Raw genomic sequence first — 24758 nt, forward strand, 5'->3', positions numbered from 1 at the left:
ACTTTAAAATTGCTTATAATAATTACATCAAATCTGTAACAAATTTTCGTGTCCAATATAAGTTTATTAATTTTGAAGTTAAATAAGTTTGTTAAATAATAAACTGAAAATGGTAAAAAACTTCTTTTACTTCTTAAGTTTATTTCGTAAACAAAAATGTTGTATTTTCGTATAATATTTAGTTTTTTTATTTTTCAACAATCCATAGCGTTTAAAACAAAATTTGTTTAAGTAATTTAATAAAATCTATTGCACATAATTTTTGTCATCAACAAAAAAAAACAAGTGTTTTGATTTACTCATAAAGTAAATTGTTTCGTATAATATTAAAAAAAAATTTTTTTTTAAGTTTTTCCTAAGTTTTTTCATCGAAATGTTTGAAATTTTTTGAAATTTAACTATCAGGTGAAATTACTGATTGTTTATTTACCAGCTGTTTAGTTCACGTTTATTTTTACCATAAAGTAAATTCATTATATTCTTTTTTTTTGTGTTTGTTTTACCTTGTGACTGATTTAAGTAAAAAAGTATAAATTAGTAAATTGACGTGTAAATTGATAAAATACAAAGGTATTTTTAGTATAAATAATCTGATATTAGTCTTGAAGACTAAAAAAACTAAAATTAAAATGTTAAGATAATTCTTTTGGTTCAACATACAGCTTAGTTTATATTTAAAAGCTTAGTTAAAAATCGTCTTTGCATCGCAATTTTTGGTAGCAAGTCAGATTATAATTTTCCTAGTTCATTCTCTAAACTAAAACAACTTTACTGAAGTTTGACTTTTTAAAAACATTTCAACTTGTTTGTGTCTGTTTTTTTAATAAAAAAACGCAGGTTTACAAAAAGTTACAAAGTAAGAAACAATTACAAAGAAGTTTTTAGTTTACAAAGCTAATAAATCGTAAGTTGTATCATTGAAGTTCTAATACTCATTAAACAAAAAATATTGTTAGAGAGAGAAATATCAAAAATTAATTGTTTACTTGCTTGAGTTATTTTAATTATGTCAACAGATTAATTTTTGAATTAACAATTTATATTTTATCTTTTTTTTTCAGCTTTAAGCGATAAATCTAGAACTTAAAGATATTAATGTAAATGATACTTAGAAAATGTTTTTATACAGTAATAAACTTCAAGTAGTTAATTAATAACTAAGCCTATTTATCCTAAAAAAAATATTGATACAAATTACTTTACTTAACTATAAACCAAAATAACTTACTTATTTGGTATTTCTTCTGTTGCAAATAATTGATGATAAAAACTATAATCAGTAAAAATAAAACAACTCAAAAGTAATGTCGGTTTTTATCCAATAATATGTATACTATGTTGTTTAAGTTTTTACAAATTTTCGTTTGAGTGCTGTTTTATCTTTTATTATTATGGTTTCAATGCGGTAGACCACATAATAGTAGCTTAGTTGTTTTGATCTCGTATTTTATTGAAAAACTTTTAAAGCTTCCATTTGTTTTGAATTTGTTCTCTAGTTTATCTTTTTGTTTATAAACAAAAATTTGTGTTACAAATAAAAGAAAAATTTAATGGTTTTGATTTTGTAAATAAAAATATGTAAAAAAAGTTCAAATAATATATTTAATAAAAGCTCTGTTTATCTTTTTCGAACCGTAAATTATTTCTGTTACCGTTTTATAACTCGAAGAGTATACTTTTAACTGTACAGTAAAATTAACAGGTATATTTTTTAAAACCTTGCCATCTAAAATTTTTAGTAATAAATAGTTTAAGAACTTTACGTTTTAATCAAAATATTTACCATAGCTTGTTTTATACAAGCTTTAAAAACACCTTCTAACTAAAAATAACATACTGTTTTTCGTAATATTTCAATACTTGCTTTTAACTGTAATGTTGGAAAAGTTTAAATTGGAAAACACAGTGTTTTTTTTTTTTGAGTTTACATATTAATTAACATCTAATTTTTCTACTAATATTAATGCAAAACTTCTTATTTAACTATTAGTACTAATATTTTTAGATAACTTTGAACTTTCGTTATGTTTTGATTTACACTTTTTCTATATATCTAAATCAGTAGGTAGTTTGTTGAATTTAAAAAAAATTTAAACTAAGAATAGTTTAAAATATATTCGATTGCTTATTCATGCTTTATAAAAATATCTATTAAAGCCAATAAATTTTAGCGCTGGTGGAGTTTTTGGAGATCCTCATTTTGTGTTACCTATCTCTGATAATTTTAGTATTTGTTTTGATTGGATAAAAAACAAAACTAACGAGGTAGTTTGTACTATTGAACAATAACAATGATTACTTTTTAGTGCATTTGTATTTTGAAAAAGTTTAAATAGTTCAAAAGTTTTTAATTTCCTTGAAAAAAAATTGTAAATTTAAGACATATAAAACACTTCAAAAACTTTTAAAAACATTAAAAGTATAAATCATAATGTTTAACACTATCAAAGTTCAAAACTATTAGCTAATTTAGCTTTAATCATTTTTAAACTAGTTTTTATTTATATTTTGTTCTGAGAAATTATTTACTTATTTTGAAGTTTTACTGAATTTTGGAAAAATGTAATGCAAAGAAAAATTTAAAGATAAAATGCATATTTTCCCTTAACTTCTTTTTCGTTTTTAACTTGTTTAAAAGAGTCTAAAATCTTTTTTAATAGTTAAAAATATATTATTAAGTTTTTTATAAAAATTATAGAACTACATAGTTTAAGCTCTAACTGTGTAATAAAAAAGACAAAGTTAAAATACTTGAAGAAATAGTTTTTGCATATACTTCTTCACAATATACTTATTTTCTTATTTAGTTTTACTTTTACTTTGTTTAAAAAACATCACTCGTAAAGTTTAGATATACATGTCGTTGAAAGTTAAAAATATGCAATAAAAACACTAAAACGTTAGATAAGTAAAAAGTAATATTATTTTAGTTTGACAACATAATTCTTAAAGATGACCATTTTGTAAACGCTAAAATGACTTCATACCTTGACGATATCAATGAACAAAAATCTATGGTGTTTGTCACTGAACTGGCTTTCGTTGTACCACAGTACAAACTAAGTATAATGGTTTTTTTTTTTGTTTTTTTTTATTCTTTATTATGAGTTTAGAAAATTATTTTCAAATCTTTGTATCAAAAATATTTAAATGATACGTTAAACTAAAATTAGAAACAACTCTGTTTTATTATGAAACATAATATCAATTTATCAAAAAGATATTTGATAAACACGTTTATCATTAAACATAAGTTTGGTTAATTAGTTTTACAAATAAATAGTCTATGACTGTGATTTAAATTTAAAATTTCACTTACCTAAGTTATTTTCTGTGATAAATACTTTCAAACATTTAACATTGAAAAAAAATTACAATTCAAAAGTAAAATTTCAAAAATATATTAACCTATCATAGTTTAACAGTGTTTTCATCGATTTTTAATAAAATATGATACTTTTTTTTTCTATAGAAAACTTATTGAATTTAAGTAAAAATTTTATTGATTTTCTTATAATTTTCTACGGTCAATAACTTAAAAAGTAATTTACATTTAAAGCAAAAATTTTTTAGCTCAGTATGTTTTACAATAAGTTATTTAACTACTAATTTTTATGTATTTAATAAATTAAGTTAGGATTAAAAGGTTGTTTCGATTATTAAAGCTAAGTACATTCAGCAAACTTTGCACTTGTTTACATTAAAGTTACAATAAATACGTTATCAAACCCTTTCAAAGTTATCGAAATATGGTTTTAAACTAACAAATTTAAATATTCAAAATTGTTAAGCAAGATTTACCACTTGAATTGTGAATAAGTTTTTCTTGTTCGGTAACTGATATTATTGTATTGCTTTTAAAACTTTTTTAAAACTTACTACACAAGCTGTTATACCTAATAATTATCTTGTATTTTATTTCCTGATAACCGGTTAATACAATTTTCGTTTTATTAATAAGCATTAAACAATTTTTTTACGATCAGTCATTTTTCAAGCTTTTAAAAACTTTGTAGCTTAATTTTTTAAGTTTTATCTTGATAATTTTATCATAAAAGTTATAAAGGTTTTAGAATTTAATAAAAAAAACTTAACTTAGTATAAACTTAGCTAGTTGTATGTAATTTTTTTTTGTTTTAATAATATAGACTCTAATCAAAGCAAACTGTAATGTTTTTTCAGATAAAAAAAATACTTTTTTGCCTTATTTTCAAAAGTAGCAAACTAAATATTTTGATAATAACTTTCTAAATTTTATTTTGTTTTATAAAAGTATTGTATTAACCATTATGACTGAAAACATTAACAAATCAAGAAATTTTTTTAAATAAAATAAGTTTTTAATAGCGACCCTAAAACTTTAGTTACAAATACAATAAAAATCGATACAATTGTAGAAAAAAAAAATGTTTGAAAACAGTTTCAATCCATGAAGGTAGTTATAAAATTTCAAAACAAAAAGTCGGTACTTTCTGAAGATCTTTCCCTAAACAAAGGATCAGTTTTTAGTTACAATGAAATAGTAATCGAAGTTGAGAGATCAAGAGGAGGAAGCCATTTTATACTTATAAGGATCTTTGACTCGCAATACAGAGTAAGTCAAATTAGATTACATTAAAAATGACAAATCAAAACAATTAGAAAACTATAAAATATATTTACAATCTACATATAACTTCTAATAGGTATAGTTTCTTGTGTGTTTAAAATAAATACTTAGTACTAATAATCAACTTTTACATACAAGTAAATCTTTTTTTGTAAAAAAGTAACATTTTTTTGTGTAGTTTAGTTGAGAATTTTTAAACTTATTTTGCAAAAAAAGAACACTTAAGTATAAATTACAATATTTTAAAAATACAAATTTTTAATACTTTATTTGAATTATTGCACTTTTTATGATGCTGTTACATTCAATTAAGGTGCATTAAAATTCGTTGTACTTTATGGTTTAAGCTTTTGAAAAAGTAGATATTACTTACTTGTAAAGAGCAAAGAAGTTTTTTTTTAGAATTTTAGAATATAACAAAAACTAGAGTGTAAGTTCATTTGATTGTTATAAAAATGTTATTGTAGCTTCTTATTTATTTTCAAAATTTAAAACTATTTTTAATATTTCTAAACTTATAGTTGTAAAATTTAAAGTATAGTTTAGGATTAGAAATTTAAGTAAAGTATGCTTGGTTAAACTTTAATTAGTAAATTTATTACTTTTCATTTAGGCTTATTAATTCATAGTAGTTTATTTCATATACCTTGCCCGGTGAGTTGTTTAAACACATAAAGCTTGTTTGTGAGAAAAAAACGAGTTAGTTAATGATGATTAAATACAGCTTACAAATTGTAAACTTAAATTTAGCAAAGCAAAAATTTACCAGTAGCAGCATTTTGAAGTAAGCAAATTAAGTTGATCAGTTAAAATCACATTAGGACTTTGATTTTTAAAATTTCATAAGTGTTTTTATTAAAAACAGAACTTTTTTGTTAATAACAATTACAAATATTTTCTATACTTTATTATGATTAATGTTATATATATTTTAAAAGGCTTTAAAACAATTATTGTTCATTATTTAAGAGAAGAAAGTTTAAAGTCGCCCTGAAAATAATTTTAAGTAAACATACCACTGGTTAACTTTAAGGGCGGCGATAGGTTTTTAAAATTGAGATAGCAAAAAGAACATAAATCAGGCAAAAATATAACACTCAATATATTTTTTTTTTAATTTTTAACATATATAATTATGTTTTGTTTTAAAAGCTTTTATTTTGTGGTAGGTTTCAGTAGCGTTGTTTGGTATTTTTCTTAGGTTGTGTATAAAATTTAAAAAAAATGCCGAGTCGCCTCAGCTCAAGTTGCCTCTGTTCGAGTTGCCTTTGCTCGAGTTGTCCCAGCTCGATTTGCTAGTGCTAGAGTTGTCCCTGCTCAAGTCGCCTCTGCTTGAGTTGCCGGAGCTCGAGTCGCCTCTGCTCGAGTCGCCTCTGCTTGAGTTGCCACTACTAGAGTTGCCTCTGCTTTGCTTTATTTTAATTTTTTTATGTCTACAAAAGATTGTGGTATGATACTTAAGCCTGTACTGTTTTAGGGAATTTTCAACCTAGCTTACTTACCGCAAGATATTGTTTTTGCTGTAATTCTTAAAGAAAGTTTGCCTTTTTGAGTTCATTTGCGGCAGTGCAACACCCCACGCGACGCCTCTGGTAGGTAGTCTGTCATAGCTTGCTGACCAACGAGTGTTATAGACTGAAACAGCTTTATAGGGAAAAGATTTAGTTATTGTGCACTAAACTTCTAAAAACATATATATATATATATACTAATCAATAACAAAAAATAGCAATAAAATAAAACAAAAAACAAAAACAAACAAAGCAAAAAATTAGTTGACTTGTACATAGGCTGTTTTTAAGATAAGCTAACTAAAATTATTCAATTTTATTTGATACGTCATAATGTGTTTTTTTGTGTAATTCTTTAAAAAATCTGCTTTGTACTTTATTTCGTTCTGAAGATACGTGTTAAACGTTGAAACTTAGTAAACGATACGAAAACTAGTTGTTTTTTTGCATTATAAATAAATAAATATATATATATCTATATTTATTTAATTATATAAAAACTATAATTCAAACAGCTGTTTCACACATTGAAATGTAAAATTTCATGTGATCGTCAGTAAGTTACAGTTTATTATAATAGTGAACAGAAATTTCGATTTTAGAATTTTTTATATTAATTATGACGTAGTAATGGTACAGTTTACTGTACGATTAGTTGAATTTGAAATACGCTGTGAATGTTATTCTATGCTTTTTAGGAAAGTTTAAAAAGGTTATTTTGGAAAAATGTTTTAAGCTATTAGAAAATTTTTTTAGGCTGTTGGGAAAAATGTTATAAAATGCTATAAAATACTCGTGTTTGCCGCTTCAATTTTAATATTTAGTTGGTTTTAATTTTGTTAAAAAAGTATTTTTGATAATGGATGCATATGTTTTGTCTTTCGCTTTTCTTGTTTAGTGTTACGTTCTAGCGAAAGACAAAACATATGCATCCATTATCAAAAATACTTTTTTAACAAAATTAAAACCAACTAAATATTAAAATCGAAGCGGCAAACACGAGTATTTTATAGCATTTTATAACATTTTTCCCAACAGCCTAAAAAAATTTTCTAATAGCTTAAAACATTTTTCCAAAATAACCTTTTTAAACTTTCCTAAAAAGCATAGAATAACATTCACAGCGTATTTCAAATTCAACTAATCGTACAGTAAACTGTACCATTACTACGTCATAATTATTATAAAAAATTCTAAAATCGAAATTTCTGTTCACTATTATAATAAACTGTAACTTACTGACGATCACATGAAATTTTACATTTCAATGTGTGAAACAGCTGTTTGAATTATAGTTTTTATATAATTAAATAAATATTAAGCTCCAATTTGATTTGTCGAGCACTATCGATCAGAACTTTGTATAAAACCTTTAATATATATATATCTATATATTTATAAAACACTAAGTTTTCAAACACAACTATTTCACTGCTCTGTTAAATTTATATAGTAAAGTAAATATACATATACCAGTGTTATTTTTAGATTTTCAACTCTAGTTATAAAAACTTTGAAATTTTAAGTAGAACAACTCGTTACTTTGTTACACTCAAGTTTTTTTTAAATCAAAATTTGTGATATACCTTTCTATGTAATTAGCAATAAAAAGTTACGTTTTTGTATAAGGACCATACATTCTAAAAGAATGGATCAAAGAATAAAATAAAATTTGTCAAACTTTTGAAAAATAACCCAAAAAATACTTAGCTGTTTAAAAACATTTTTTTAGGAATAGTAAAAAAACAACTTTGACTTTCTTAAATTTTTTCAACTTAATAATTATTAGTTATAACAATTTAGCAAGATTTAAAGCAATGTTTCCAAAAGTGAGTTTTTTAAGCAACAATTTTTCTATTAATAACTAAACATTTTCAGCTTTATAATCTTAGTTTTAAAGTTTCTAAACACTCAAAAAAAATTATAACTAAAATAATATAAAATTACTTTAATAGATATAAAAACATAGTTAATAAAAAAATAATGTTTTAGAGGACTTTACTAAATAAAAACTTTAAATTTAAATAAGTTGATTAAATTTGTTTTTGGAAATCTTATTTTAAATTTTTTATTGTTTTTCATTAAATTAAAGTTTGTTTATAAACTATAAAGCAAAAAAAAAGGTATTATTACTATACAACTTTTATTTAAAGTTGATTTTGGATAACTTTCGGAAATTTTAACTTGATCATAGCTGAAATAATACATTACTAATAAAACAACAAGTATTTTATTTAAATCGATCAATAATATTTAAATTTTTGTTTTTTGAAAATATACCTATATACTGTTTAGATGTATTTTTTAAATTTATAAAAACCAAAGTTTAGTATATTAACGTATTGTTGACCGTTAGTTTAAAGAATTGAATTTATACTACTACTACTTAATTTTGACGAAGATAAAACTACACTGTTTAAAAAAATTACTTAATAAAAGTAAAAACTTAATGATTTAAATACTAAATTGGTAAATGTTTATTGAAACTAATTAATTATCAGATAAACTGATAAATTTAGTGTCACAAAAAATTGTTTGTCAAAATTTTACGTACTATGATAAATTATCTTTAATACATTTAAGTATTTGACGTCAGATAAAAAACTTAAACGATACCATGGGGTACAAAATAAGCTACTGATATAAATTTTAGTATTTTAAAAGTATCAGTTTGTAAACATTAATGTATTAGTGTGCTACTTAGGCTATAGACTAGCTGAAACATCAAACAAGTTTTTCAACCAGGTTGTAATTCGCACGAAAGCAATACATCCTCACGTGAACCTGTATTTTTCGAGTATATCCGCACCCTCTCAAAGTAGTAATTCGGTTATTGATGGAATTGTAGGACAGTTTTACAAGCATCCGATATTTATCAAAAATCAAGAAGATGGTAAAGCAACCTTTTACATTGGGTAAGCTAATAAAACTTCTTACTTCAAAAATTACAAGTACAGCTAATTTTATAAGCAATGTATTTTTGAATACTTATATTTCTAACATACCTTGTGTATTTGTCAAGTAAAGCTTAGTGAAAGAGCACATTTTTGTAAGTTGCAATAATGATGTATACTTACTTATAGAGAACAAGAAGTGATAGCTCATCGTCATAAACTAAATTCGCATACAAAGTTCAATGGTCTGGTTCAATACTGCTGGCTGATAAATAAAAGTTCTCTTGACTTTTTAAAAGAAAAATCAAATCAGTATGTTGTTGACTCAATTAGTTCGAAGCCAAACTTTGATTTTTAAAGCTTAAAACTTAGTAATCATACTGAGGTCTTTATTTGTTTGAAAATAAACTAATTGGAACTAAAAAAATCATTACTATTTATATACTTTTTCAAAACTCAAAAAACAAAAAATGCTTAATTTTTTTCCTAGTTTAAAAATTTACAACGATAACTTTTTAGTTTGAAACTTGAAATGTTATTTTTCAATAACATCTTGAAATACTGATTTTAACTGTGTAAAGGTTTTGAGAGTTTTTTTACGATTTAGTTTTTTTTATTAGTTTTTAATCAAAATAATTTTTAGTTAGTATCGTTAACAATCTTTAAAAAGTTTAAGATTTTGTTATGACTAAGAAAAAGATTTTTAAGTACTTTTTATGTATTTTTTTAAAGGTAAACTGAGTTGTTTCCGTCAAGATCTAGTTGCTCAAAAATAAAATCAGTAGTTATTTTATTGGTGTCTTTATTTTTAAATTCGTTGTTTTAAAAAATAAACAATTTTAGTAAGTTATACTTTTTTTTCTAATATAGATATAAAAAACAGTATGTATTACTAAAAAAGTAAAAATTTGAGTTTAAAAATTAGTAATTGAATTTTAACTTATAAGTGAAATTGATTGAATGAAATTGATTTAACCTTATAAATTGTTTATGTTATAAATTTATTTTTACGAACATTTAAATTATTTGATTTAAAATAGTAAAATAAACTATAAAATTTACTGACAATTGAAAACAGATTTTACTTATTTACTATTAAAAACTTAACCTTTACATTGCGTAGTACTCTTAAAGTAGGCTACATACTTATAAACTTATACAGTCACATTATTTTAAAATGTAAACCAACCGATGTGTCTTACCTAGATGAAAACTTGATGAAATTCGACCATTATAAAACTATTAAAGTGAGATGTGATGCTTATAAAAAGAATTAAAACTTTAATAAAATTATATTTAACTACGTTTATTAATTTTATTAGATAAAAAATTCTTTACTAAACTGGCTCTTAATTTTTTCTATTTTTTTATTTTTTATTTTTTTTTTACTTGTAGGTACTATCTTTCGCACGGAGGTTGTGGTTGGTCTGATGGACCAGGTTGGCTACGGCGCGAAGAGTGTGGGTCAACACCCCTTTTATTGATTCCTCTGTCAATGTTTCGCTGGCTACAGCGAGTTTCGGGGTTGTTGACCTTGTCTAAGGTATGATGTATGTTCTCTTTAGAGAACATACTATCCTTTTTGGTGGGCTTGGCTCTATTACTCATTATGCTATACCCACTATATACTATATAATAGTTAGGTATGGCCCACTAGTTATTTAATTAAATTTAGATATTTTAGATATTTAGATATTTTAGATATTTAGATATTTAGATATTTTAGATATTTAGATTAATCAAATTTGGTTTGTAAATTTCAGAGATTATTAAGAGCACCAAAAAGCAGCTTGCTTCTTAACTAATTATCCACAACAAAGCTTATTTATTCAATTTTATATAACCAATTTACAGATAATTTCAATATAATGATCTATTAACACCAAAGTTTAGTTATTTAAATTTATGCAAAATCAAAAGTACAATTAACTACAATTTTATTTTATCAACAGCAGAGTTTATTCAAATTTATGCAAACCACAGTAAAATTAACTTCAATTTAACTAATTTAGAAATTTCAATTTAAGAGACAGAACTAGAAAATAATAGATTAATGACAATACTCACAATTTAGCACCAGGAAGTTCAGCTTGAGCTTTTTCAAATCTAAAACATTTAAAACTAAAGGCGGCAAAGTTAACAAGTTAATAAAAAACCCCTAATTAGAGAAAACTCTTTTGCTAAATTTAATTTTTAGCCAGAGGCGTTACATTTTCCCCTCTTATTAAACATTTTTAGAATTTTAACTTAGGTTTTTTAGATAAATATTAGTTTTAAGGTGTTAAACGTTTGTTAAACTGAAAAAAACTTTAAATATAGTCCAGGTGAAAACCATTATACACTAAAGCACTCAACTTAGAGATATATAAGCATGCAACATAAGTTTATAACTTTCTTTTTGTAATTTACATGTAATAAACAGAAATAATATTTTAAGAGATACTTATGATCATCAACTTTATGTGCTAAAACGTACTTGCATATAACAACATTTTTGAGCTAATTCAAAATCTGGATTTAAACACTCTACTAGCTATTTTTAAAGTAAAATTAAAACTATAAGTATTTAAATGTAGTAAATGCTTAAGACACTTTTTAAGTGTGGTAAAAATGCTTTTTTTACAAAATAAAAAAGAAATTCTAAAGAAATTGTAAAGAAAAGACTTTTTTAAAATATAAATTTACAAGTTCCTAATTACAATCATGAGTCAAAAGTTTGTTTAAAAGTCAGTGTTTACCGTTCATGATGATGGTTCCTTACTCTTACACTGGAGGTTGAGGCTCGGCCTCTTCTTACTCGCCTTCTCCTCCTCTTCTCTGGTTGCTCCAGCTGCGGCCGCTCTTCTTGTAGCGGTTCTCCCGGAACTCTGGCGGGAAGTTTGGCTCCACTGACGTCCTTCTCCGCGAATTAATCGCTGGCGACCTGGCGTTGTTCACCATCGTCATCAACGCCAACGGATTTGAGGGTCTGCTTGACATCATCAGCAGACGGGTTGGCATTGCCCCCCATGGCATTCGAAGGTGTGCTGCCATGTATGCATTTCCATAAGAATCGACATCGTCACTACAATTCTGCTGTACGTAGTGGCAGCTTGTTCTTATTAGAATGGTTCATTCTGAGGTCTCTGGGGTGTGGCAGTTCGACTTACCCCACCAAACTAGATGAGTGAAAGTTATTGAGCCATGATTTTTACAATTTGCTTGGCAAGCTTTTCCAGTGCTAAACAGGAGACAACCAAAACTCAATGCAATATAGAACATTTTAGATTTTTATATAAAACATCACACAGTACCTATTTTAGCTAAGATAATTACAAAAAAAATACATGTCTATAAGATACCAATTTTTAATGGTTGTACAAATAAATATAAAATCAAAAACCCCATTAATTTTAAAATTAAAAAATTCTTAAAGTTAAGTCATTTAACAGTAATATAAACAATGCAAGCAGCTTCTAGGTGTTGTACAAAATAATCAGTGAAAATCAACTGTTGCTTATTTGAATAAGCCTTTAAGTAGTATTCATCTAAAAAGTACCAAATATCTTTCTATGCTTGTACAAAAAAACACCAGGTCTCCTGGCTTTGACCATGGCAGGCTTGTAATTATCCAATATTATCTCGAGCTCGTAGTTGTGTTTTGGCTTTGCGTGGTAGGTTGGCTTCCTGGTAATTTCAGGGAAGTCCATTAATAGTCTTTTGCATTTTTCTTCTAACGGAGTCGTATTCTTACCACCCAGATTGATGTGGTTGACTGAAGCGACTATAGGGGTGGGCAACTCAGCAGGTGCGAACAGTCTAGCTGATTCGTTTGACCCCATCTTGCATAGTTGAGAGGTAGATGGCAGGATCGCTAGTTCGTTCTTTCTTAACAGGTCCATGCCAATAATGCCAAAGTGGCGTGATTCTTGAGTAACCCAGAACGAGTGGTTAATGGGTTCTAAATTCCCAAATTGAAGTTCGACATCCGCGCTACCAATAGGGTGGGTTGTTTTGTTACCAAACCCTTGGATGGTTCTACTTAGTTTAGGAAAATATTTGTCTATACCGTTAGTCAATTCCTTCGGCAGGATTGAAATTTCGGATCCGCTGTCAACCAAAAAGATAACATTTGTGTTTGAATCCGCTAAAAATAGTAGACCCTGAGGGAGGTTCTTCGGTTTGGGTGCAGGGAATTTATTCAGTTGAAAAGTCCATTTTTCTACACTTTTCTCTTTGTTGTGATTGGTAGTGTCGAGAGATTTTTGTTGTGGTTCTGGCTGCGGTTGCGCTGACCGTTGGGACTGCCCGTTGTGGTGCTGGCTAAGGTAGCTCGGATCGTTGGCGCTTGTCGTGGAGGTGCTGGCTTCGGTGGCGCTGACCGTTGACGCTGGCCCTGGTGATGCTGGCTGTGTTTGCGCTGACCGTTGGGACTGCCCGTTGTGGTGCTGGCTAAGGTAGCTCGGATCGTTGGCGCTTGTCGTGGAGGTGCTGGCTTCGGCGGCGCTGACCGTTGACGCTGGCCCTGGTGATGCTGGCTGTGTTTGCGCTGACCGTTGGGACTGCCCGTTGTGGTGCTGGCTAAGGTAGCTCGGATCGTTGGCGCTTGTCGTGGAGGTGCTGGCTTCGGCGGCGCTGACCGTTGACGCTGGCCCTGGTGATGCTGGCTGTGTTTGCTCAGAACTTTGGTTCTCATCAGGTGTTTCTGCTGCACTACGTGAGGCTGTTTGCTTTATATGAAAAGTCATCTTCGGTTTGTTTGAAGGTGTGGACACTTCATTTCCTGGATGACTTATAGTGCAGTTTGAGGCATTTCTGGTTGGTCTCGGTTGAGATGGGGGTTGCTGTCGTGGGGCGGTTTTATTTACAAACTGGACAGCTTGGGTGTGAGATAGTGTAGCCCCAATCACTCTCCCTCTCACTGCGGAGAGTTTGGGAGCTCGTTTTTTGCATGAGGTGGAGATATCACCTGGCTCCTTGGTAGGTCTTGAGCCTTTGAGGTGTGTGAAACCTGGTGGGGAACCTGGATTTGAGGATCCATGTATGTATTCTGTCTAACCTGAGTTGAGATGTCGTGATTTGTCCTTGTGGATGGATTTAGACTTCTCAATTCATGTAATTCTTCTTGTAATTTTCGAAATTCCTCTAGAAGTTTAGCCCGTCGAATTTGTCCCTTCAAATCTTTGACCCCCTGTACTAACTCCTCAGCACTCAGTTCTTGAGGTGGCACTTGAATAGGGGGTCTCCTGTTGTTTTGGAGGGAATAGTCCATGTTTAAGTTAGTAGGTTGGAGTTGTTGTTGGAGTGTCAAGGGTGAGGTTCTTGCTGGAGGAATGGAGCTGTTGCTAGGTATTCCTGTCACCCTTGGTGGAGGCCCATAGTTGCTAGGTGTAGAATTTTGTTGGGATGGGTAGCTTTGTCTTGGCAGACCACTTGGATTAGGCTGGTCTCTAGGTTGTTGATAACTGCCCATTGCTGCCTGGGGTTCTTCCTCCTTTTGGTAATTTCCTGACTGATTCCCCCCTATGTTCATGTCAATCTCGGCACTGATTTCTATACCCAGTGTATCAATTAAAGCGTGTTCACTCACGTCGTGGTCACCATATCTTTCGCACGTAGGGTGTGGTTGGTCTGATGGACCAGGTTGGCTACGGCGCGAAGAGTGTGGGTCAACACCCCTTTTGTTGATTCCTCTGTCAATGTTACGCTGGCTACAGCGAGTTTCGGGGTTGTTGACCTTGTCTAAGGTATGATGTATGTTCTCTTTAGAGAACATACTATCCTTTTTGGTGGGCTTGGCTCTATCACTCATTATGCTATACCAAGAGTTAGGTGTGGCCCACTAGTTATTTAATTAAATTTAGATATTTTAGATATTTAGATATTTTAGATATTTAGATATTTAGATATTTAAATTAATTAAATTTGATTTGTAAATTTCAGAGATTATTAAGAGCCCAAAAGCAGCTTGCTTCTTAATTAATTATCCACAACAAAGCTTATTTATTCAATTTTATATAACCAATTTACAGATAATTTCAATATAATGATCTATTAACACCAAAGTTTAGTTATTTAAATTTATGCAAAATCAAAAGTACAATTAACTTCAATTTAATTTTATCAACAGCAGAGTTTATTTATTCAAATTTATGCAAACCACAGTAAAATTAACTTCAATTTAACTTTATTAGAAATTTCAATTTAAGAGACAGAACTAGAAAATAAGAGTTTAATGACAATACTCACAATTTAGCACATAGGAAGTTCAGCTTGAGCTTTTTCAAATCTAAAACATTTAAAACTAAAGGCGGCAAAGTTAACAAGTTAATAAAAAACCCCTAATTAGAGAAAACTCTTTTGCTAAATTTAATTTTTAGCCAGAGGCGTTACAGTACTTTTATCGCTATAAAATATGTCATAACAAATTTACATTGAAAATTGCAAGTATATAAAATCAAAATTTGAATTTATCGCACTTATATCTCTAAACTGCTTTATAATTAGCAAAAACTAACTTTTAATTTAAGAAAAAATACCTATGTCGGTAAATTTTACACAGTGCAATGTGAAAAGTTTTAGTTATTTAACCAAAAAAACAGTAAAAATTTGTCACCAAATGTTAGTTATTTTGTATAATAAAAACCTAGAGTTATCTTTATATAACTTTAATATAATAACTAGATTCAAGCAGTAGCTGCTAAAATGTGCTGTAGTTTTCACTAAGTATGTAATTAAAAAAATTACAAAAATTAAATCTGTTTGAAAAAGCGATTCAAATTATTGATTATAAGATTTTATAAAGTTAAAGCCAGAGGCGTTTCTAGATGTAGTACAGTATTTTTGTTCAGTAGATAATGTATTTTGTTTAGTAGCTTAAAATAATACACTTTAGAAAATTACTTAACTGTCTACAACATAATTGTCTTAAACTTTCTCAGATAGATAATAGTGGTTAAAACTTAAACAATTTAAAAGTATCAGTTAAACAGAAGGTTAGTCATAATATGCAGTCCAGTTCTTTAACTTTTATCAAAATAATTAAAATTAAAACTCAAGTCCTGTTATTGTGACACCAGAACAGATTAATGTCCTGTTCTCGGCATGACAATGTACTGTTCTGGTGTACGACTTGATAACCAAAAGGTTTCTTCGTACACCAGGTCCTTGGGCCAAACTTTTTGAGCGTATTTTTTGTCGTTCAGTAAATAGTACTATTCAAATATTGAAAATTTTGTCTTACATTTTGAAGCTAGCATGTGTAACGAAAACTTTTATACATAATAAGTTAAAAACAAAGTATTAATCAAAATTAGTAATTAAGTTGTCTTAATAATAATATGTAAGTAAATTACTTAGTCAAACAAAAAAATATATATACTATACAAAAAAGTTTTTTATGAAAGTTAAGCATTTTAAACAGGAAACTCTTTGAGCTGCAAAGTCATTTAAAAATAATTTTTTAAACTTTTTTGATTGGCTATTTCTGAATAAAAAGTTTCCTGTTCAAAATTTTCAACTTTGGTAGCTAATAAATTTTTAAAAAGTTTTTTTTTTCTACAAAAAGTTATTTAAAACAACGTCTTTTTTGCAAAAAAAAAAAACTTAGTAGCCGAAAGTTAACAGCTGAATATGAACTTTTAGTAAGCTATTTTAAACAAAACCATGTTCAACTGATTTTTTACTACGTTTATTCCATTTTTTTCAGAGGTCGCACAGTAAAAAGAAACTAATCAAAACACGCCCCTTAGAGCTATAAAATTTTACAGAAAACTGAATAAAGAATTATGAACTTTTTATACAAACTATTTTGACAAACTAAATCTAGTCTTACTTAAAACTTTCATCAAAAGAAACATGGCAACAAAAGCGAAAAAACAACTAAGTTGTCCAAATACAAAACTGAAATTTCAAATACAAATACTTATTGGAGTTTAAAGAAACTTCTGTTTTTAATGCATTGTAAAATATTGTATTACATAATACTTAGAGCTGTTAATTTTCCACCTGCAATGTAGACCAGCTTATCGAATTTAACCATTTTCAAACCGTCAATTTTATCTCTGAATTCAATCGATCTAACCCGGTTCTAGTTTATATGTTTGAATCAATATTAAAGAGTTAAACTTTTTTTCTTAAATACTCAGCAATGATGAGTTTCTCAAAAACTTTAAAAATTGTCATACTAAGAAAGTAGTACAGTGATCTTTCTATTGAGTACTCGAAAAGCACTCAATATATTTGGTCCTAGGACCTGATGCACGAAAAAATATTTTGGTTATCGAATCGTACACCACTTGGATACCTTTTAACGTCATGTCCAGGACAAGAGTACGTACTTTTTACCCAAAAACCTTGCGTTTAAAATACAATTTTGTATTGTTTAAATTTAACTTTAAAAAGTTTGTTAGATATCAAGAAAAACAAAGCACCATATTATTTTTTTTTTAAGTAACTAAATAAGTTTAACGAAAGTAAGTTAGCTATCGAATGTAAGTTGGCGATAAAATTATGATATTGGAGAAAATTCTTGAAAACTTTAATGATGTTAGCCATGAAACATTTATCCTACATACTTTTTTAACGAATTTTTATTTGAATTAACTTGTTAACTAAAGTAATTTAAAACTTTTTGTTTAAAATACATTAACATAATCGCCATAATTTTTATTTTATTGCTTGCCTTCGTTTTTTTAGTATGTAGTTTATATCAGGGCAAAAAATAGCTATAAGTTATGACAAATATGGAAATTAAGTATTAAATATTTCAAGTTTTCAAACACAGTCTATATTAAATTATTTTTTTAGTTATTCTAACAACTTTTACTAAATTTAAGTTTAAAAGAGGCAAATGTATTACAATTCTTTTTATAATTTTCAAATATTATTTCAAGAAGTTCAATAAATCAACAGCTTTTAATAGCTTAAATAGAATGAATGTTTATGATTAATGCTTAAATGTGTATTATGATAGAGTTTAAACTAATTCGTAACACTAGTGACTTTTAATGTATTTCAATCAGCTTTTCGGTAAAATTCTTTAGACTAGGAAACTCTAAGTACACTTTTTCCGCTGAGTAGGCTTTTTTGTGCTGCGTTCAAAGTACATACTTGAAAGGAAGACTACTGTAATTACTAAATATAATGAAAACGTAGTTTTTAAAATTACAACAAGCTTTAAAAGAGTTTAAACCTTTTTAGACTTAACCGTTATATTTAGACTATTTCCCTTAGTTTTTTCTAAGAACACTCATATAAAGGAATAGAAATAGTCAATTCCATGTTTCTTTTTTACTTTAAGGCAACAAGAAACTTATTCAAAATCAAAAGAAATTTAAGAAAGTTTCAGCTTTCATCTATGTGAGTTTTCGTCACACTTACTAATTGTAATAGTATTATTACTTAAGTAATGAAACAACTTTTAAAACATATATCAGAAAATTTAACAAATCTCTTTAATGAAGTAAGTTGTTTTAAAATGCAATAATACTTATAAATTTAATTTTATGATATCTTAATTTAAGAAAATTCAATTAGGGTTCCTACTTTTAAAAAGTTTATTCTGACTACCGTTGAAAAAAAAATCTTCTTAATGTACAGGTCTTAATTAAAATTAGACATTTGAAATGTGTTTAGCCACAAAATGTAACCATATAAATAATGAAAAATAGAAATAAAACTAAAAAGGATATATATTGTATGCAAAAAAAAAAACACATTTTATAAAGTTTAGGAGTGAATGACTGTCGTATTTTATTTAACTTTGCGTGTACAATTATTCTAATTTAAATCTAAATTTTTAATTGTCTGGTCAAGAACTATCAAGTGATGAATACTTAAATAAAAATAGTCTTTTAAGAAAAAAAATTCTCTTTATCAATATAACTTTTAATAGTTTATCTAACTATTACTAACAGTACTTTTATACTAAAAACAGCTTGAAACAAAACTTTGTTGAGTTTTTTTAACGCAACCTTATGAATAAAATGTTTAGGGATAATATGTCAGTAACAAATCAAATTGTAGTATTCATACTCTAAATAATTTATATAAACTGATGAAATACTATCGAAGTTTATAAAAATTTCGCGAATTTCTCTTATATATTACAGTTTAACAAAAAAGCTTAATATATTTTTCAGTTTAGTAGTACCACTATAGCTTCGTGTATGTATGTACACATTAGTTACGTTTTTCTTAGTGAGTTTTGTTGTAGTAATGTTTCAAAAAGTAAACTGTGTACTCAAATATAAAGGTTTTAATAAATAAGTTAAGAGCTATGACGCTAATCATGTTCCTTCTTAACCTACTTAAAGAAAATTGTGTAAATTTAATTAGAGTTGTAAAAATAAAAGTAAATTAGAATTGTGAAAATTTTGATAGAAAATTGTGAAAATTGTCTTAATTTTAATAAGTTTTTATTTTCAATCACTTAATTATTAGAGATGCTAAAACTGTACAAAGTACACTTATATAAAAAACAGAGAACTTACTTAGGTTATCATTTTTGTATGTTTATATTTTAAAAGTAATTTTTAGTATCATTACATCAAGAACATAGATAGAAAACAAATTATGAATTTCAACTCAGGTGTTTTATACCAACTATCGTGAAGATATGTAAAACTTTTGCTTTAAAAACTATACTTAGAAAATGTAAATACCTATATGGAAAACTATATAAACCTTATGTCTTAAACTTTATTCGTTAAAAGAAAAAACTATGTTACATAAACTTTTAAAATGTTACGAGGTTAAACTTGAATAAATTTTAATCATTATGTTAAAAAGTTAAAGTTTATTTTTTCATAGCTGCCATTTTCTCTATAGTACAAAAGAACTCACCATATAATTTAAAAACATTTAAAATATTTATTTTAAAACATAATTTTATCTTCTTAGAACTGAATCTTATGTAAAGCAATCTTATAAAACTACAAACTTACAAACATAAATTTATTTTCATAAAAGAAGCTGCTTAGTGTTTGTTCAAATCGTTTATTAAAGCTATTGATGATTTAACAATAGTCATTTCAAAAGCATGTCCAACAAAGTTTTACCTATAACTTAAATTTGCAGACAAAAAACATACATAAATTACAGTTAGTAACATAAGACTGGATGGTGAACAAAACAATTATAAATTTCAACACCTACTCTCGTAATTAACAGAAAAGTAAAACTAAATTATTATAAATAAGCATTTCATATACAGCTTTGGAAATAGCATAAAACTAAAAAAAGATAATTATACAACAAGTAGCTTTTAAAAAATAGAATGACTTTGGTTTGGAGGTGCAATACTTAGTTAGGTAGATTGTAACTCAGAAAACTGATAAAAATTACAAACATATGAAGTATAAAAATAACTTTAAAGTATTTTTTTAATTAATTAAAAAAATAAGTTAAAGTAGCTTTGAACAAGTTTACGTAAATCAATTACAAATCATTTAAATAAAAAAGTCTTAAGTATTAAAATAGCTAGTATATATATTTTTTTTGTTTATCTTAAAACATTGCAAAACAACTAAAATGTTGTAAGTATTTTTATATAAACATAACTGCGTTAATTCAACACTATTGTTTTCATACATATGTTAATAATATCACAGTGTCAATAGTATCTAAATTCAGAATAAACTAAATATAATCACAGTGGAATTAGTTGCAAACAGATAAAACAATGAAAATTTGGTTTGTGCTAATTTTTAAAATTAAAAATATATAACAACTTTAAAAAGATTGAAAGTAAAAATTAACGCTTGTAAGCAACGTAAGATTTTTTAAATGAAGAGGGAGCACCAATTGGTTTTCTGTTTATGTTGTATGTACGATTCCTCAAAATACTTTTTTCATCTTTGTTTGAAACAGATATTCCAGAGTATTGAGAGCTCGGAGAGGCTGCAGTATTTGGTCTTCTCATTGAGCCCATAGTTTTTCTTAAAACAAAAGCTCTATTATCCCCCCAATTGTTTGAAGCAGGTGGTAGTACTTGACCTCCTAAACTTCTCATTTTTTGATTTGGATGAAAATAAGGCATGTAACCTTGTTTTCCATTTATATTATTCGTATGAACTTGTGCTGCTAACATTGCCAAATGTTTTGCTTTGTTCTGTTGTTGCAGTTCTCGACTTTGTTGTGCTAGCATTTGGGAATGTGAAATTTGGGAATGGTTTTTTTCATTACCCTTTTTTATCAACGCAACCCTGTTGTTAGGGGATTGTAAACGTTGGTTTGATATATAATTATGTGCTGTGTTTAAATTTATATCACGCACTGCAGGGTCGATCATACTCTGAACACCAGGATCAGCTTTAGCTAAATCTGGAAGACTAGATGCTCTTTGTTGAACAGTACTAGCTTTAATATGCTTCTGGTTCGCATTCTTTGTCATGTTTGCAAGGTTTAAAGTATTTAAATGCTGACTAAGGCTATTTAGGTGAGAAGATGCGTTATATTTTCTAGCAGCTTGACGTTCAGACAATCTTTGCAAAGCTTCAGTTATTGCCTCTTCGTTTGTAATAGTCTGCCCATGGTAAAAGTTCACATTAGTTGAGTTTTTCGAACTAACTGCATAAGGATGTAGACTCTTATTATTCTTATCGTTGAAAACGCTTACATACTCATATGATTCATCTTTGTTTATACTTTCAGCTTTAGTTTGAGAATTTATAGAGTCCTGTTTTGAAGGATAAGAGCGGTGAGCTGCATAGCTAGTGTACCTATCGCTACTTAGATAAGGAGACTGAAGTTTTTCTTTCGTTTCTAAAGTTTCACCTTGATTTGATTTGCTTGACTTACTTGCACCTAGAAAAACCGAAGCTGATTTGTTCTTATGTGTATAGGTAGTTAATATTTCTTCAAGCTCAGTTTCTGTTGCTGATAAAACAAAATTTTTAAATTCTGTAACACACACTAAGTAATTTTTTTGCTTGCTATTATTTTTATCATTTAAATCCAGGTCTAGCTGCCGATGGTGTAACATGTTTTCAGTTTCTTTATTATAAATTTGAACAAAATCACCTAGTTGTTTGGCAAGTATTCTTTTTCTGTCGTTTATTTGCAATTTCAAGCTTGGTACAACAACATTAAAACTTTGTTTTAGATTACCTGCTGCTCTTTTCAAAAATCTTAGTACCAAATCCATTTGTTCTTCTTGTTTGGCTATTACATCAGCAGAACATTTAAAGGAGCCATCTGATTCATACATCAACCTATACTGAACTCTTGATAAATAAGCAGAAAAGGCATTTCTTGCTTGTATTTTGCTTAAGTTTGCCCCGGATTTCAGTTGATCTAAAATAGACTCCTGCTTCTTAATAGGAGCTGCATTAGTTGCAACTTGAGACTTCTTTTTACTTTCTGTGACTTGTACAGGAGCTGATGGTTTAAGCAATTTATCTTGGTTACTTTTACCCACTAAAACCTTTTCATTATCAGGTGTTTCTACTTGCTGGTCTGGAATGGGTGGTTTTGTTGAAGGCGCCTTCTGGGTTGTTTTGTAAGTATATACACGATGTTGGCTTGCTTTTTGAGTAGTAGGTACATCTCCTTTATTTTTTTCCACATATAAATTTTTACTTACAGTGTTCTTAAAAGATCCATTTGTGTTTCTAATTGACTTATCAACTGGGTTCTCTAATTCAGTAATTTCTGTGGCTGGTACTGAAGACTTATGAGTTGGCTTCTTGATATTAATGTTATCAGATCCAGATGAAGCTTTAGAGCCATTTGATTTTATACTAGTTTTACTTCTAGATTTGCCTTCATTTAATGAAGATTTAGAGATACCAGAGGAAAATTTATTCTTAGTTTTTTGATTAGCTTGAACTATTCCTACACTGTCACTATCGTAATTTATATCTGCACTAGAGCTTTCAATTATTCCAGTACTACTGCTTTGTCTTGAAAAGGATCTAGACTTGATATCAATTCCAACTGGAGTATCTCTAGCTTTTGAAGAAACTTTTTTTGTTGTAACCTTTTTCCTTCTTTTTGGATCTAGTGCAAGCAACTTCCTTTCATATTGCAAGCAGTGTTTGCTTATCACTTGATTTCGTTCAATAAGTTGGTGACCAGCACTTATAGTTCGTAATCTAGAAACTGCATTTAAATATGGACCCGTAGATGATTTTGGGTTTGGAGCAAAAAGTCTCTGAGCAAGAAGCTGATTTAATGATGTTTTGTACTCAAGAAAACAACTATACTGATCCCAAGTGTCTTTTGTTGGAAAAATTCTAACAAATCCACCACGCCGCTGATACTGTTCTTTAACAAACCTTAAAACTCTAACATCTTCCTGGGATAAACCTGACTTATTTCCAAAATTTTCTTTACTTACTGCTGAATTGGGCCGTTTAGATCCGTTACCATTAATGCTTGTATTTGATTTAATAGCAGAAAATGGCCGCTTCATACTGTTTTTCTGTCCTTGTCTTTTAGCAACAGGATCAACACACTGAAAACCTGCTAAGCTAAAAAAGTCTGCAACTACGCTTGACTTTATTTTTAAGTCTAAAGGAGCATCACAAGCTAATGATGGTGAAAGATTACCTTCAAGTAACCACGGTTTTAAATTTTCATCTATAAGGATATCAAATCCATATAGTTCTATACAGTTGTCTCTATATGGTACAAACATACGACATGCTGTTGCAATAGGTAGCTCTGCTGCAATAATTGATTTAATAATTACTGCTTCTATTCTTGCCATTAGCAAAGTAGTGTCTACACCTTCTTGTTTTAAGTATCTTAACATGGCACTCATACTCCATTTATTACCATAATCTTCAATATCTGGGTCATCACACCTTACATAGTCATGGCTTTTCTTGTTGATTGAGTAATTGGTTAAATGCATCATCTGATTTTTCAAATGCCTGTTAGCTTTTTCATACTTAACTGTAGCAAATCGTGTCAAGCCTTCTTCAAATAAGTATATAAGCAAAGGATCATAAGAAGTAACTGCTACATAAACACGAACATCAAACTTAAAGCCATCAATCAACAGTGGATTGTGAATATACCTACAAACCATTATATTGTCTTCTAAAGGGACTTGATTTGGATTGTTTATTAAATATATGCCTCTACCCCGCGAAGATGCAATAGGTTTAACAATCCATTGTCCTTTTTCTTTTACATAAGCTGAACAAAAATCTTGATACTCTGAAGGCATGAGATAACTTTTAGGTATAAAGTCAAAGTGTTTCATTCCTTTACTATGAGCCATTCTGTCAATGTTTTTATAAATTCTATCTTTTCTAGTAATTTCATATGATCTAGGAAAGTGATTAACTCTTTGAAATTCACTAAGAGTTCTGAGAGAGAATGGTTTTAAATGAGCACCTGTCCACATTAAATTAAAATCTGGACAGTTAGGATGGACCTCGTGAAACCCATAGGCACTTAAAATAGACCTTACAAGTTTACTTTCAGTTTTTACCATCTTGTATGCTAGGTGGTACTTTTCACCAATATTTTTTAACTTTTTTTCATTTGTTATTATTGAATCAGGGCGAAAAAGTATAACTGCATGCTGTTTTGTACCATTTCCTACCCATACAACAGGAGTGCTAGGAGATCTTTCATTTAGATATTCCTCAGATTCTGAACTACTATAAGTCTCATCATCTTCAGAATTAGATTCAGAATAAGAATCATCTGATGTGTTACTATCATTTGCCATAGCTTATTCATAAACAAGAATTAAATAAATTTGCAGTTATTTCCTTTTGTTATGCTATACCAAACATTTTAATTTAG

The 24758-nt window shown here is 28.1% G+C and overlaps 1 protein-coding gene across 1 annotated transcript; it reads right to left on the bottom strand.

Moving 5' to 3' along the window:
- Window positions 1-13708: 13708 nt before the first annotated feature.
- On the bottom strand, window positions 13709-24753 carry LOC145832326 (tubulin polyglutamylase TTLL5-like). Its single transcript, XM_082939644.1, has 3 exons — window positions 20754-24753; window positions 16672-16722; window positions 13709-14144 (listed from the first exon to the last, which is right to left on the bottom strand). The coding sequence occupies exons 1-3, from the start codon at window positions 24679-24681 to the stop codon at window positions 13912-13914; spliced, it is 4212 nt and encodes a 1403-aa protein (XP_082795770.1). The 5' UTR covers window positions 24682-24753; the 3' UTR covers window positions 13709-13911.
- Between the last annotated feature and the right edge of the window lie 5 nt (window positions 24754-24758).

The sequence above is a fragment of the Thalia democratica genome, chromosome 3 (assembly GCF_965202585.1).
Source record: "Thalia democratica chromosome 3, ktThaDemo2.hap1.1, whole genome shotgun sequence".
NCBI classification, from domain to species: domain Eukaryota; kingdom Metazoa; phylum Chordata; class Thaliacea; order Salpida; family Salpidae; genus Thalia; species Thalia democratica.